At 49.5% G+C, this 17,561-nt stretch overlaps 1 protein-coding gene across 3 annotated transcripts in view; it reads left to right on the forward strand.

Moving 5' to 3' along the window:
* Positions 1 to 15,954: 15,954 nt before the first annotated feature.
* The window catches only part of USP47 (ubiquitin specific peptidase 47), a 62,089-nt gene continuing 60,482 nt past the window's right edge, over positions 15,955 to 17,561 (forward strand). For all 3 annotated transcript variants that reach the window (XM_066583550.1, XM_066583551.1, XM_066583552.1), the window contains exon 1: positions 15,955 to 16,101. In XM_066583550.1, the coding sequence (XP_066439647.1) occupies positions 16,063 to 16,101 (39 nt within the window). In that variant the 5' untranslated portion in view covers positions 15,955 to 16,062. The remainder of the gene's footprint in view (positions 16,102 to 17,561) is intronic.

The raw sequence follows: 17,561 nt of genomic DNA on the forward strand, positions 1-17,561 counted from the left end.
TTCTGCTGAGACTTGTCCGACTCTTACAGAGTTTTCCCTTCAAAAAAAAAGAAATTCATATCCAACATAAGAAGCAAAAAAACCTGGCGGGGCGAGGCACCTCTATAGCCGGCACCTTGCACCATGAATTGACTGCCACGGTGCGATTAGCGCCCAGATATATAAACAGCATTGGGACTATGATTTCTGACCGTCGCAGCGTGGATGACAACACACGCCGCAGGATGAGCTCTGCTATTCCTTACATGACGGCACAGCAGAGCGAGGGGGCTATAGAGACTGAATGCTTCTGTAAATGCTTTATGTTACAGATGAAGTACATCCTGATAAGTAATTGCCGCACCCCTAGATTATTGTATACTGCACCCCAATATTATGCTCTATACATTGCACCCCACACCACGGCATATGTACTTCACCCCTACACTAGATTGTGTGGACTGTACCCCCCATTGTCATACCACATCATGCTCTATGAACACCCCCACATTACAATTTATGCAGAGTGAACAAGACCACCATATAATCCCCCCAGCATCATGTCCTGTACTGCGACCTCACTGCATGCACCCCTGCATTATACTGTTTTCTGTACCCCATCTTATTACATTGCATTATAATGTGTGCACTGGACCCCCATATTATACATTATATACTGCACCACACATCACACCATATATCACTTCACCCCCACATGGCAATGCATGCACTGCAGACCGCATCCCATATGACCACACTGTGTGCTGCACCCTTATATTATACTGCATCACAATGTGCACTGATCCCCCTCTATACTCTCTGCACCCCACATCACACTGCACCCGCTTTATTAGACCTCTATGCACCGCTCCCCGACATTATATTGTATTTGCTCTAGCCAATCTTATTACATTGCACACCGCATCATAGTGTGTGCCCAGAGCCCCTATATCAGGAGTGTAGCTAAAGGCTCATGGGCCCGGGTGTAAGAGTTGATCTTGGGGCCCCCGCAACTTCTCTAAACCCCGAGGCGTAACATGAAGCTCCCGGGCCCCAACGCAAAACCTGTAACAGGGGCCCCAACAATAATGCTTTATTCATAGTACTGGGCTCCCTGTATTTAGAAGAGAGCCTTATGGGCCCCCTAAGGTACCTGAGCCCGGGTGCAACCGCATCCCCTATAGTTACACTAGTGCCGCCAGATTGTACTTTATGCACTTCACCCCAACATTACACTGCATGCACTGCACCTCACATCAAATTACAGACTACACCCCTTATGTGTACACTGTGCACTCCCAAATTACACCGCAGTGTGCTGCACCCATACATTATTACACTGCAGCCTGCTGCACCCCCACATTACAGCCTGCTGCACCCCCACATTACAGCCTGCTGCACCCCCACATTAGTCTGCTGCACCCCCACATTACAGCCTGCTGCACCCCCACATTAGTCTGCTGCACTCCCACATTACACCGCAGCGTGCTGCACCCATACATTATTACATTACAGTCTGCTGCACCCCCACATTATACTGCAGCCTGCTGCAGCCCCACATTACAGTCTGCTGCACCCCCACATTAGTCTGCTGCACCCCCACATTAGTCTGCTGCACCCCCACATTAGTCTGCTGCACCCCCACATTACACTGCTGCACCCCCACATTACACAGCAGCCTGCTGCACCCCCACATTACACAGCAGCCTGCTGCACCCCCACATTACAGCCTGCTGCACCCTCACATTGCAGCCTGCTGCACCCTCACATTGCAGCCTGCTGCACCCTCACATTAGACTGCAGCCTGTTGCACCCCCACATTAGACTGCAGCCTGTTGCACCCCCACATTATTGCACTGCAGCCTGCTGCACCCCCACATATTGCACTGCAGCCTGCTGCACCCCCACATTATTGCACTGCAGCCTGCTGCACCCCCACATTATTGCACTGCAGCCTGCTGCACCCCCACATTATTGCACTGCAGCCTGCTGCACCCCCACATTATTACACCGCAGCCTGCTGCACCCTCATATTATTACACCGCAGCCTGCTGCACCCCCACATTATTGCACCGCAGCCTGCTGCACCCCCACATTACACTGCAGTCTGCTGCACCCCCACATTATTATTACACTGCAGCCTGCTGCACCCCCACATTACACTGCAGCCTGCTGCACCCCCACATTATTACACCGCAGCCTGCTGCACCCCCACATTACCCCGCAGCCTGCTGCACCCCCACATTACAGCCTGCTGCACCCCCACATTACCCCGCAGCCTGTGCACCCCCACATTACCCCGCAGCCTGTTGCACCCCCACATTACCCCGCAGCCTGCACACTACCTCTCCGTCCTGCGGCCGCGGACTCTCTGCTCCTCACCCGTTGGCGCGCAAACAATCCCCTGCGCGGCCCGTGACGTCACCGGAGGAGGAGGTCACCCGCAGGTCAGTGTGTGTCACCGGCTCTGCTGCCTCCAGTGGCCGCTACGTCACCCTGCACCGACACTCATAGAGAGTGAGACCCCCCCTAGCTTGCAGTCCTAGGTATATGTGTACCCCCATATGTATCCCACCCCCAGGTGTACCCCCATATGTACCCCACCACCAGGTGTACCCCCATAAGTGCCCCACAACCAGGTGTACCGCAATATGTACCCCACCCCCAGGTGTACCACCATAAGCACCCCACCACCAGGTGTACCCCCATAATTACCTGCCACATTTCCTTCCCTCCTGACAGGACATCTGTAGGGGAGTGCTGGGACTGGGGGGCAGCAGCAGCAGCGTGGTGTGGAGACCACCGGCATATTGCCGCCATCAGGACCCACCAGGCAGACGGGAAGTTTCCTTTTTCGGATGGTCACCACATGGCAGTTTTAGGATAAATGATCCGTTCCTGCGCAGTTACCGGGGGTCTTAGCAGCATTGTATTCTTTTGCAAAAAGCATGGCGTCCGCGCGGCTCGTGTAGACGGGCGATCATCGCTGAGAGTCGATCACGTTCCTATGAGAGCGGGGGGTGAAGCGAACGGGCCACCATGATGTTTAGTCCTGCTGAAACTGAACGGCGAGTGAAGTGCGCGATTCTCGCTCGTCCTTGGCTGCGTTTAAACTGAAAGATATCGTTCACTTTTCATTGTCAGTATTAACCCCTTAAGGACACGGCCTAGGTTGATAATTAAAGGGGTATTCCAGTCCCAACAAGCTATCCCCTGCCCACAAATAGGGGATAACCAGCTGATCGAGGGGTCCGATCACTAGGCCCCTCATTGATCACGAGAACGAACGTCAATCGCAGGCGCTCATTTAAAATGAATGGAGCGCAGCGCGTCTGACAACCTGCGCTCCGTTCATCCAGGGACCGACCAGGCCTCGTCCTCATGATCAGTCGGGGGCCTAGTGGTGAGACCCCCACGATCAGCGGAGGGAATATCCTGTTGGAACCAGAATACCCCTTTAACCCCTTAATGACACGGCCTATTTTGGGCTTAAGGACGCAACGATTTTTGGCGGATTTTAATCTCCATTTTTCAAAATCCATAACTTTTTGATTTTCCCGTCGACGCGGCCGTATGAGGGCTTGTTTTTTGCGTGGCGAGCTGTAGTTTTTATTGGTGCCACTTTTTGGGTACATAGACTATATCGTAAAACTTATTATTTTTTTATGATAGCAGGGAGAGAAAACGCATCAATTCTGCCATAGATTTTTTTTTATTTTAAGCGTTAATCATGCAGCTTAAATGAGACAATACATTTCTGCGAGTCGGTACGATTACAGCGATACCAACATTTTATTATAGTTTTTAGGTTTTTCCACTTTTCTGCAACAAAAGCCCTTTTTTGGACATTTATTCTTCTAAATTGCTGCATTTAAAGTCCTATGCCTTTTTTATTTTTCCATTGACGGAGCTCTGCAAGGGCTCATTTTTTGCGAGACGAGCTGTAGTTTTTATTGGTACCATTGTGGGGTACATACGGCTTTTTGGATCACTTTTATTGCGTTTTTTGGGAGGCAAAATGCTAAAAATTAGCATTTTGCCTCAGTTTTTTAGCGTTTTTTTTTAAATGCTTTTTGCCGTGCAGGATAAAATGTATGTTCAGCTTATTGTACGGGTCGTTATGAACACGACGATACCAAATATGTAGTTTTTTTTATGCTAATATGCTAATATGAGAAAAAGCCCAAAAAAGTGTTTTTTCACATTTTTTTACATTTATATTTTTTGTACAATATTTTGAGCTTTTTTTCTACACCATTTGTGTCCCTCTGAGGAAACCATATCAGCTCTGATCGCTATGATAAGGCATGGCAGGACTTCTCTCCTGCGATGCCTTATTGCTCATTACAGCGATCATAGGCAATGGCAATACAGGACGCTGGTAGCTGGCGTCCTGTTGCCATGGCAACCAGCCGGGCTCTCTGCGATTATATTGCAAGAACCCAATAAAATTACAGGGGGAGCGCACTACCTCTGTGAACCCTTCCCATACTACGATCTACATAGATCGCAGCAGGGAAGGGGTTAACGGGGGGCATCTCCAATGCACCCCTGCTGTTGCAGCGGGAAGCCGGTTATCAGTGACAGCCAGTTCCCGCTGCAGGATAGCGCGAGAGAGATTGCTTATGATCTCGCGCTATCCACATGACGTAAGGGTATGTCAAGTTTTGAGAAGTACCCTGCTTCCAGGACATACCCTTACCTCATATGGAGGGAAGGGGTTAAGGATATTAAGATTTGGGGGGATTTTTATCTCCCCTTTTCAAAAGCCATAAGGCCACTCTCACACACCGTCGGCAAAACACCGCAATTTTGATAGCGATGCTTTGCCGCGATTTAACTTTTGTTTTAGTGCCCTCATTGTGATGGGTGATGAGGTGCGCAGACAGCGCTTGTATCCATCCAGCGCCGCCATCCAGTGCCTGTCTGCGAGGCCCAAGTGAAATCAATAGGGGCGTAATATCGTTATTACCGTTGCGCTTAAGACATCGCGGTAAGCACAGTAAAAAACGGATGTGTGAGACGGGCCTAACGTTTTTATTTTCCTGTCTGAGCGCTCGTTCGTTACGTCGTCAGCTGTAGGTTTTATAGGAATCATGTTGGGAAAACTAACACTTTTTGATCACTTTTATTGCTTTTCTTGGAAGGCAAAATTACCAAAAAAAAGTACTTTTTTTAATAGCATTTGTCATAAAAGGTGTGTTCAGTTTATTGTTAATAAGACATTACTGATGCAGCGATTCCAACCTTTTTTTTTTTTCCTTTTTTTATATATATATATATATATATTTTTTTTAGAGGAAAAGTGCCCCCAAATCTTCTTTTTTTTTACTCCAGGGATTTTCTTTGACTATTTTTATTTATTATTTTAGATCCCTGGAGGGGATTTGAACCTGCAATCATATGTCCTGCAGTGTAGAGATGAGCGAGCATACTCGCTAAGGACAATTACACGATCGAGCATTGCCCTTAGCGAGTACCTGCCCGCTCGGAAGAAAAGATTCGGCTGCCGGCGGGGGGCGGGGAGAGCGGGAGGAACGGAGGGGAGATCTCTCTCTCCCCCCTGCTGACTGCCGCAACTCACATCTCACCCGCGCCGGCAGTCGAACCTTTTCGCTCGAGCAGGCAGGTACTCGCTAAGGGCAATGCTCGATCGTGTAATTGCCCTTAGGGAGTATGCTCGCTCATCTCTACTGCAGCGTATTATCTGTTTTCGGCGTCATTCACACGGACGATTTTACGCGGCTACTTAGCCGCAATAAAGCGCTAACTGAAAATCGCGATCCTGTGAAGCTTTGGATTCCAATGCATTCCTTCACACGGGCGATTTGCAGGCATATGAAAAAAATCACAGCGTCAAACCGGTGACCTATCTTTTGACAAAAAATGCTGGAGCCTCCTATAGACTCTTATAAGAGCTGAAAAAAAAGGGAGGGGGAGGGAGTTTGCCTGCATCAGGCGCTCGGAAACGAAGACCGCTGGCTCTATTTAAGGCTGGAATCAAACGGGCATATATGGGCCGGGTTTTCACCCCCTGCCGATATACGTTGCCCCTCTGATGCATAGGATTACAATGCATCAGTGCACATTGGCATATTTACGCGGCGTAGAAGCGCCTGGCCGGCCAAGATAGCTTTTATGCCGCTGCTGGTTGCATAGACTCCTATAGGAGCCTATGACAGCTGCCGGAGAAGGGAGGTGGGAGGGAATTCAGCAACGTGACTGCTAAACTACCACCCCCTTCTCCGCTCCTCTCCTCCCCTTGCTGGCTGTTTGCAATTGGAGGAGGCGGGGGGCAGAGCTAAGCTCCGCCCACACCCCTCCCATTGCTGGCTGCAACAAGAGGCAGAGAGGGGGCGGGAGCTTAGCGCACTAGCTCCCGCCCCGTCCCACCTCCTCCCCTTGCTGAGAGACGGTGAGGGTGAGGGAAGGGGGAGACAGCTTAGCAGAGCTAATCTGTCTTCCCCCGTCCAACGGCATTGGCGTATGTGCACTGGGCTGGGGCCGTCTGAATAGGCGCACAAACGTTAGATTTGTGCGCCAATTCACAATTTAGGAGCGGGCATCACTGGGACGCGCCGCTGTGTACATGGGCTGTCAGTGCAGCAATACACAAGGGTCGGAGTGGAGGCTGTTACTCTGACTAGTGGCCAGTGCTTGTAGCTGCAGGCACCGCTCCCATTGATTTTAATGCCTTCCCAGCCTGCAGTTACAAGCGTTGACCACTACAACAGGCATTGAAGCAGCAGCTTTTGCTTCAACCCCCGTTTATTGCAGCACTGATTGCGGTTGCTTGAGCAGCAGCTGATCTTCCAGGGTCCTGAGAAGCGGACCCCGGCCTATCAACCATTGATGACCTATCCTGGGGATAGGTCAACAGTTTATCCTGGAAAACCCCTTTAACGGCAGGCAGAGTTCTCAGCGATCCCTCCCATTTCAACGGGACCCCAGTTTTCGGTTACAACGGATTACCCCCTCCAGATGGCGCAATCCCCATGCCGTACATGTACGGCATTACACAGGAACTCATTCCCTCCCATGGCATACAGCACATGTATGTCATGGGGCAAGAAGGGGTTACGGCCCTCCTCACACATGCGCTTACAGCACTGCACTAATCGCGATACAAGCTCCTATTGTTTTGGGACCGCTCACACAGGCGCAGACAGACACTCGAAGCGCCGCGATTTTCGAGCAATGTGTTTTATTTTTGGACGTTTCAGCATTTTTAAGCAATGTTCGGAGGCTTCAGTGAAGTTGTCAGCCTCCCACAGCCCATCTCTTGCTGGTAACAGGGTTGAAAACCCCACTTCCAGCAAGAGATTGCTCTGATTGGCTCTCGAGCGCCGCACTCAGCCAATCAGAACCAGCGCCCGATGAACCAATCATAGCCATTCAATGCATACCAGCGCTGCTGAAACCACAGTACATGCTGCAATGAAAAATGCTGCATTTTTGCAAACGCCTGTGTGAGGGAAGACTAAAGCATGAAACACGCTATAAACCGCGCGCGTTGTTGTTCTTTGTGGCTTTTAGTTTGCTTTTGGTGCTTTAGTCCGAATGCAGATGGCCAGGTCGGATGCCGACTGTGAGATCAGACCCTGTGCCCCGGCGGTGCCCCCAGCTTACCTGTCAGGTATCTTCTCCCTGTGCTGTGGATGTGCCAGCAAGCACGGCCCCACATGTGCGCGGTGCAGAGCCGTCGCACTGGCGATTACGTGTATCCGCAGCAACTTGCTGGGGGACGGACAGCTTCCAGTGACTGCAATGGAAGCCGTCCGTGCGAGCCGATGCAGGGCTCGCACTAGAATAGGACATGACAGTCATTTTACCCCTGCAGATCGCAGTTGATTTCCGCTTGTGGGAATGGAAAAGCATTTTGCTCAGCATGTCTATGAGCAGCACTTGCTGCAGGACCCGGAGGCGAACGCTTGCTCCAGATGCCGCAGTGCAAAAACGCCTGTGTGCATTGGGCCTTTTTTGGGTTATTTTGGTTATTTTTTTTTTTTTTTGCGCAGTCCTTATTGGACTGAATAAACACAAAAAGAGTGTGAACAAGAAAACGCCACCACAAAGAGCCTCTTGCAAAAAATTCTGAAATTCATGGCAGTTTCTACAAGCAAAAGATAAAAACGCCCCACACAGACTCCTATAACCGTAAAGTTAGAAGGGACCTCCAGGCACATTGGCTCCAACCCCCTGCTCAGTGCAGGATCACTAAATCAGCCCAGACAGATATGTGTCCAGCCTTTGTTTGAACACTTCCATTGAAGGAGAACTCCCCACCTCCTGTGGTAACCTGTTCCACTCATTGATCCCCCTCACTGTCTAATATCTAATCTGTGTCTCCTCCCTTTCAGTTTCATCCCATTGCTTCTAGTCTTTCCTTGTGCAGATGAGAATAGGGCTGATCCCTCTGCACTGTGACAGCCCTTCAGATATTTGTAGACGGCTATTAAGTCTCCTCTCAGCCTTCTCTTCTGCTAAACATTCCCAGATCCTTTAACCGTTCCTAATAGGACATTATTTGCAGACCGCTCACCATCTTGGTAACTCTTCTCTGAACTTGCTCCAGTTTGTCTGTCTTTTTTTAAAGTGGGGTGTCCAGAACTGGACCCAGTATTCCAGATGACGTCTGACTAAGGAACAGTAGAGGGGGATAATGACCTCACATGATCTAGACTCTATGCTTCTCTTAATACATCCCAGAATTGTGTTTGCCTTTTTGGCTGCTGCATCACACTGTTGACTCATGTTCAGTCTATGATCTATTAGTATACCCAGGTCTTTTTCACTTGTGCTGCTGCTTAGCCCAATTCCTCCCATTCTGTATGCGCTTTCTTCATTTTTCTTGCCCAGATGTAGGACTTTGCATTTCTCCTTGTTAAATACCATTCTGTCAGTCGCTGCCCACTGTGCAAGCTTTTCTAGATCTTTTTGAATATTCTCCCTCTCTTCCCTAGTGTTAGCTATCCCTCCTAGGATGCCTTCATTCTCCCTGATTGTCTAAGATGATATTTCCTGTAGTCTATGGCGATTTAGAGGCCAATCACTGGCCTGGATGGTCAACTGCCGTTCATGCACACGTGACCACTGAAGTTGGCTGCTGCAGTCACGTGAATGGTGAACGGCAGGTGACTGCTGAAGCAGCGTGGTTGGAGAGGTGGACCATTTAACGGGTGAGTACTGCTTAGGGTGCTTTTAGACAGAATGATTATTGTTCAAAAGAATCATTCAAACGAGGGAAAGTGAATGATAATTGTTCGGTCTAAACGCGAGCGGACTGAACGGCGAGCGAGAATCGGTCACTTTTCGTTTGCCTGCATTTTATTCAGGCATAACAACCATTATTGGCTTGTTTGCTTATTGTTCCGTTTAAACAGCGCTCATTCCTTCCTCTCATTCATCTGTACAGTGAATGTAAAAGCCTGATTTTGAACGATTCTCTTTTGAACGAGCCGACGATGTGTCTGGCTGTCTAAACAGGCTGCACGAGAGCCAATGAGCTAGCGGGGATGTCACTCGCTCATTCACACGTTCAAATGAGAATTGGCGCGTCTAAAAGGACCCTCAGGCTAGGCTCACACTGCCATCTTTTTTTCTGTTGTCCTCGGAGCCAAATAACAGAAATCCGGAAGTGCCTGATAAGTATCTGCCTGCATTTCTCAGCATTGAGGACACAAAGAAGCGGAACCTAGGTGCACAACAGCATGTGAAAGACACATCACGCTCAGGGCTCCTACCCACTTCCGTTTTTTTTTTTAATGCTGCGATATCGCTGCGTTTTTTTTACGCGATCCTCAATGGGACTTTCTAATATTAAAAACGCATCACAAGTTTGTGCGTTGCGATTTTTGTGCGATGTGTTTTTAACATTAGAAATCCCATTGACAATCGCGTTAAAAAAATGCAGCAATATTGTAGCGTTAAAAAAACGCAAGTGGGTAAGAGCGCTTACCTCCCTCTGAAATTAGAAGATATCCAGCAGTGCCATCAGCTCACAACTGGAAGAAACCAGTGGGACCCAGGTACACCAATCTACTGCTCAGAGAAGGCTGGCTAGAAGAATTGCAGCTAAAAAGACATACATTTGACAAAAAAACAAGGCCAAGCGACTGAACTATGCATGAAAACATATGAACTGGTGTGCAGAAAAAAGGCAGCAGGTGCTGGGACTGAGGAGTGACATTGGGAAATACTTCACTGTAACAGAGGGCAGTTTGTTTACCATAGGGGTACAATTATGAGTGTCTGCAGGCAGCAGTGAAGCATGGGGGAGAGCGGTACAATAATGAGTGTCTGCAGGCAGCAGTGAAGCATGATGGAGAGCAGTACAATAATGAGTGTCTGCAGGCAGCAGTGAGGCATGGTGGAGAGCGGTACAATAATGAGTGTCTGCAGGCAGCAGTGAGGCATGGTGGAGAGCGGTACAATAATGAGTGTCTGCAGGCAGCAGTGAAGCATGGTGGAGAGCGGTACAATAATGAGTGTCTATAGGCAGCAGTGAGGCATGGTGGAGAGCGGTACAATAATGAGTGTCTGCAGGCAGCAGTGAAGCATGGTGGAGAGCGGTACAATAATGAGTGTCTGCAGGCAGCAGTGAAGCATGGTGGAGAGCGGTACAATAATGAGTGTCTGCAGGCAGCAGTGAAGCATGGTGGAGAGCAGTACAATAATGAGTGTCTGCAGGCAGCAGTGAAGCATGGTGGAGAGCGGGACAATAATGAGTGTCTGCAGGCAGCAGTGAAGCATGGTGGAGAGCGGTACAATAATGAGGGTCTACAGGCAGTAGTGAAGCATGGTGGAGAGCAGTACAATAATGAGGGTCTACAGGCAGCAGTGAAGCATGGTGGAGAGCAGTACAATAATGAGTGTCTGCAGGCAGCAGTGAGGCATGGGGGATAGTGGTACAATAATGAGTGTCTGCAGGCAGCAGTGAAGCATGGTGGAGAGCAGTACAATAATGAGTGTCTGCAGGCAGCAGTGAAGCACGGGGGAGAGCAGTACAATAATGAGTGTCTGCAGGCAGCAGTGAGGCATGGGGGATAGTGGTACAATAATGAGTGTCTACAGGCAGCAGTGAAGCATGGTGAAGAGCGGTACAATAATGAGTGTCTGCAGGCAGCAGTGAATCACAGGGAAAAGCGGTACAACAATGAGTGTCTGCAGGCAGAAGTGAAGCACGGTGGAGGGTCCTTGCAGGTTTGGGGCTGCATTTCAGCAAATGGAGTTGAATATTTGATCAGGATTATTGGTATCCTCAATGCTGAGAAATACATGCAGATACTTATCCATCATACAATACCATCAGGGAGGCGTCTGATGGCTCCAAATGTATTCTGCAGCAGGACCATGACCCCGAACATCCAGCCAATGTCATTAAGAACTATCTTCAGCATGAAGAACAGGGAGTCCTGGAAGTGATGTCCTGGAAGGCACAGAAGGATTGGAGCAAGCCGACATCCACAGAAGATGTGCTTAGTTCTCCAAGGTGTCTGGAACAACCTCCCTGCCGAGTTCCTTCAAAAACTGTGTGCAAGTCTACCTAGAAGAACTGATGCTGTTGTGAAGGTGAAGGGCGGGCACACTAAATGTTGATGGGATTTACATTCCTATTTTATTATGTCTCTTTGCATTTTGTTAATTGATAAAAAAATAAACTATTAACACTTGTATTTTTCAGACCATTGTGACTTTGCAGCATTTTTTCCACCGCTGCCTAAAACATGACGGGTTTAAGTAGAGCATTTGCAGCAACAACACTTGATTAGGTAATTGCTGATAAAACAATTCCTCAGTATATCTCCAGCCTTCCAGTAGAATGTCACTCCTAGTGGTGGACATGGTATCATTCGCTGTGTGGTTTATTAATGGTGACACCGGCTTCCACCTGTAGATTATATGAAGGGGGGCGCCCTAAATCCTATGGAAGCTTTCCGAGGGCAGACACATGATCCCCAAGCACTGTGAACTTCAATCCCAAACTATAGTTTACAAAGTTTTTCTGATGTGTCCCTTTCCCAAATCACACAGTCGCACTTTTGCGTCCCCCATTTCCTAGATATTCGGGGGTTACTGTGCGGTCACATTGTGATGCCCCTTTCTCCTTAGTTTACCACTAATTGAGCATCTAATGCTCATGTTAGGCAAAGATCCTCGTTTTAGCCGAAGCATGTGTTAGGCTGGTGAAAAATACGGCCGCGTGAATAGATAGATTTACATTAGCTCCGTACTACAATCCATAAAATACGGACCGAAAACCAAGGTAAAACATATGCCTGAAAGTAGCTTTGAACAGTAGATGGGAGGTCACCATACCTGACCAGGTATCTGCAGTGATGGTGGAGATTTTCTATCATTGCATTGTTAATATTACGCCCTTGAATTAACATTCCAGTATTCTCTTGCCTCTTACTGGAAAATGAACCAAGTTAATTCCTGTATTATTCTCCAGAGCTGCACTCACTATTCTGCTGGAGTCACTGTGTACATACATTACTTTTCCTGTACTGATATGAGTTACATCCCACATTATACTCCAGAGCTGCACTCACTATTCTGCTGGTGGAGTCACTGTGTACATACATTACTTATCCTGTACTGCTCCTGAGTTACATCCTGCATTCTACAGCAGAGCTGCACTCACTATTCTGCTGGTGGAGTCACTGTGTACATACATTACTTATCCTGTACTGATATGAGTTACATCCTGTATTATACTCCAGAGCTGCACTCACTATTCTGCTGGTGGAGTCACTGTGTACATGCATTACTTATCCTGTACTGATCCTGAGTTCCATCCTGTATTATACTCCAGAGCTGCACTCACTATTCTGCTGGAGTCACTGTGTACATACATTACTTATCCTGTACTGATCCTGAGTTACATCCCACATTATACTCCAGAGCTGCACTCACTATTCTGCTGGTGGAGTCACTGTGTACATACATAACTTATCCTGTACTGCTCCTGAGTTACATCCTGTATTATACTCCAGTGCTGCACTCACTATTCTGCTGGAGTCACTGTGTACATACATTACTTATCCTGTACGGCTCCTGAGTTACATCCTGTATTATACTCCAGTGCTGCACTCACTATTTTGCTGCTGGAGTCACTGTGTCCATAAATTACTTATCCTGTACTGCTCCTGAGTTACATCCTGTATTATACCCCAGAGCTGCACTCACTATTCTGCTGCTGGAGCCACTGTGTACATACATTACTTATCCTGAGTTATATCCTATATTATACTCCAAAGCTGCACTCACTATTCTATTAGTTACTGGAAACAGTCAGTGGGCTTGTAATCTAAAGGCCCTTTTACACACAACGATTACCGCTCAAAATTCGCTCAAAAGCCATCTTTTGAGTGATAATCATTGCTTGTAAATGTGCCCATCCTTTACCTTTCTGCTGAACGATGATTTTATGTTCAGCATAAAATCCATTGTTTGGCAGAAGAGCTGATAGCAGGGACTTCACACTGTGTTCTCTACAGGAAGCGCAGATAACATTGTCTCCACTGTCAGACCTGCAGCAGAAAAAAGGGAATGTATTCAGAGAACAGACCACCTGCTGTTCTCTGAATATAGCTCCCGGTGGCTCACACGCATTAATAAGCTACTAATTGGCATTAGTACAAATTAATAGTTTATGCAAAATGATCGCTCAAAAGCCATCTTTTGAGCGATCATCTTTGTGTGTAAAAGGGCCTTAACATGCCGCCTAATAGCTTAGATGGGAACTTTCATCGGATGACTATGCAGGACACGTCCCAGGGTGCAGGTAGTCATGAAGTAGATGGTGGACATTTACTGTATTAGACCCCCACCTAGCAGCACGATGGACATCTTTGGCCTTCATAACTGCAGCAGTTTATCATGTTGTCCATCCACAGTTATCAGAGGTCCCAGGATGGACCAAGAACACCGCCCCCCCCCCCCCCCCCCCAGCATCACTCCACCAGCTGTACAGGAAGGGGTCAGCGATTCATGCTGCTTGCAGCAAATTCTGACCTCCCATCAGCAAGAGAAATCTGGCTCCATCTGACCAGGTGATGTTTTACCGCTGCTCAGTGATACAAGTTTTGCGCTCTTTTGCTGGAGTCTTGCCTCTCTATTTCCTTTACACACAATGGCGCTGGAGCTGGTCGTCTGCTGTTATGGCCCAGGTGTGTAAGGAACGGCGAGTTGTGCGTTCGGACACGTTAGTTGGAGCTCCAGCGTTGTATTCAGCTGACTGTGCAGCCTGTTGGTCAGAATGATTCCTGACATCCTCCACCGACCCCTTTCAGTGAGGAGTTGTTTCCATCCACAGGATCCCCTTTCGCTGGATGTTTTTTTGATCGCGCCATTCTCGGTATACTCTCCATATTGTTACACGAGAAAACCCCCGGTTTGCAGTGAAATCCCGGCCCGGCTAGTCCAGCCCGATGACCGGCCTCGTTGGAAGTCGCTCCGATCGCTGGATTTTCCATCTAATGTGGATTCACACTGAAACTGATCCACGGAAAACTTGTCACGTGATTTTATGCTCCGGGGTCACGGGGGGATTTACCATACAGGGGAGCGCCAATTGTGAGAGCGCCGGGCTGTAGTAAAGGGGCGCTCAGGGTACAACAGGTTAGATCGGTCACACTTCTATTTACATTTATGCTGTAGCTTGACTGACATCCATAAAGACATGTTTGGCAGCACCAGCTTGTTCTTCCGCTGTCATGACTGACGGGCGCTGATCTGCTCGGCTGCCGCTGGGGTCATTAACCTCTTAGTGACCACCCTATAGTGTTCTTACATCCCGCAGATGCAGGACGTGTATGAAGGGCGATTGCGGGGTGACCTCCCTTCATACACGCCGGGCGCCAACTGTTTCTTACAGCTGGTACCCGGCGGCAACAGCCCCGACAAGCCGCACAGCACATTGGGGCTGTTAACCCTTTAAATGTCGCTGTCAATTCTGACAGCAGCATTTAAATCCCCCAAGCCATGTTCGGAGGTCCCGTGATGAGATCGCAGGGAGCCGTGCGGGTGTCACGGCAACCGGGGGCCTTCTCAAAGGTGTCATGGCAGAATGCCTATCAAATTTAACTCTCCTCCATTTTGCCATATTTATAATAAAAGATTCTAAACCCTAAAACAAAAATCCATATTTGGTATCGCTGCGTCCGTAAGAGTCCAATCTATCAAAATAACACATTATTTGTCCCGCAAGGAGATTTTTGAAGGAAAAAAAAAAAAGAATGCCAGAAATACACTTTTTTGGTCACCCTGTCTCCAAGAAAAAATGCAATAAAAAGCGATCAAAAAGCTGTGTGTACTCCAACATGGTACCAACGCAAACTGCGGGGCGTCCCGCAAAAAATTATGTCGATGGAAAAATAAAAAAGTTATTGTGCAGAGAAGATGGCGGCAGAAAATAATATAAAAAAATGAAATATCTTTGAAAAAAAATACAAGTAGTTCAGCAAACAAAAAACTATCTAAGTTTGGCATCGCAGTAATCGGGCTGACCCGTAGGACAAGGTTGGCATGTTATTTTTGGTGCAGTTTGTGCGCCGTAGAAACAAGACGGGCCGAAAGATGGCGGAATTTATTTTTTTTCCATTTCCCTCTACTTAGATTCTTTTTTTCACGTTTTTCAGTACATTTTATGGTACGTTAAATAGCACCATTGAAAAATACAACTTGTCCTGCAAAACGCAAGCCCTCATACAGCAGCGGCGATGGGTAAATAAAGGAGCTACGGTTTTTTAAAGGGGGGGGAGGAAAAGACAAAAATAGAAATAAACAAAAAAGCTCCGTAACTAAGGGGTCGATAATCTTTATAGACTCAGGTTTCATGGCTGCTTGGAAAAGTAAACAATGAGAGCACCAAGATGGCGGCGGTCACAGCTGGCGGTTGTCATGGTGACCGAAGCTGCTCAGGCTCAGGCCGGAAGTGACGGCGCACGTCCTCTCGCGAGAGTTCCGGCGGCCATTTCTCCATTGATTGCGTCTACTCCTGGCAGTAAGCTCCGCGCTGAGGCTCCTCATCATGATCCCCGCCTGAAGCCTCTTGGCCCGGCCGCGACCAGCACGGAGATGGTGCCCGGAGAGGACGGTCCCCTCGTACCCAAAGAGGTGAGGCGGCGCCTCCGGGACGGCGGACAGCGGCTTCTGGCCTCTCAGTTGTGCAGAAGCAGGGGCCCTCGGGAGGCTGCAGGGGAGCAGGGGCCCTCGGAGGGGTGCGGGGGCCCTCGGGAGGCTGCAGGGGAGCCTTGGGCAGGCTGAAGGGAAGCGGGGGAAAGGGGTGCAAGGGCCCTCGGGGGCAGGCTGCAGGGGTTCCGGGGGCCCCTCGGGGGCAGGCTGCAGGGGTTCCGGGGGCCCCTCGGGGGCAGGCTGCAGGGGTTCCGGGGGCCCCTCGGGGGCAGGCTGCAGGGGGTCCGGGGGCCCCTCGGGGGCAGGCTGCAGGGGTTCCGGGGGCCCCTCGGGGGCAGGCTGCAGGGGTTCCGGGGGCCCCTCGGGGGCAGGCTGCAGGGGTTCCGGGGGGCCCCTCGGGGGCAGGCTGCAGGGGTTCCGGGGGGCCCCTCGGGGGCAGGCTGCAGGGGTTCCGGGGGGCCCCTCGGGGGCAGGCTGCAGGGGTTCCGGGGGGCCCCTCGGGGGCAGGTTGTATTAGTCTCTGGCCCCCTGCAGGTAAATGCCTGACCCCCCCCCCTCCCTTTACAGAGGAGAGATTTGATCTGTTTTGATACAATGTAACAAACCCCCAGCTGTGAGCAGTTATAAGGGGGCGGTCCTATCCACTGGATGGGGATAACCTGCTGATTGGTGGGGGTCTCGCCATTGTAAGCCCGCAGTGATGCGGACACAGGACCCCTGTACCTGCGATGGTGGCACAACCTCTAAGCGGAGGATCGGGCATGACTGTACCTGCGTTGTGGGCTGCGGCTCCATCCTCGGCGGACTGCAACCTGCTGGAGATCCGCTGGATCACGATCCGTCCCGCATGTTGGGGTGCAGCGGAAATATATCGCTGATTCTTGGAGGGGGGCTGGTGTCACAGCTGGGGGAGCGGCGCATGTGGAGACCGCCGTCCGACCTCCATAATGCCCGCCGCCAGTAGTTGTCACCCAGCGTCTGCTTCTTCCTTAGGAGACAGCTGATGACCCGTCCTTCGTAGTGCCGTGATGCCAGCGTCACCTTTAATAGCGCAGCCTCCATTTCCGTTCATCCTGAGATTTCTGGTCCATGAATACAATGCTAGAAATACGGTGAAGACTGGCAAATCATAGGTTGTTATGCTCCTCAAGGTAGGCCTTCAACAGTTGCTTGGGGCTGCCGCTCGGGACCCAGCCGGTCATCTGTTTGGGTCTCTGCTGCCATTGGCATTGGGTACGGAGCGGAGGCAGATCGCTCTCCCCTCCGTGCAGCGCCGCTGATTGCAGCTCTCATTGATATCATTTTGTGGTCCGTGACGCCAGCACTTGTGTTTTTTTTTTTTTTAAAGCTCGGTCCCTTTTTTTCCCCCATCATGCTAAACTTCCTGCTTCATGAATACTATGTCAGAAATGCAGTGAAGACTGACACCTCCTAGGTTGTAA

Source organism: Eleutherodactylus coqui, chromosome 11 (genome assembly GCF_035609145.1).
Source record: "Eleutherodactylus coqui strain aEleCoq1 chromosome 11, aEleCoq1.hap1, whole genome shotgun sequence".
NCBI classification, from domain to species: Eukaryota; Metazoa; Chordata; class Amphibia; order Anura; family Eleutherodactylidae; genus Eleutherodactylus; species Eleutherodactylus coqui.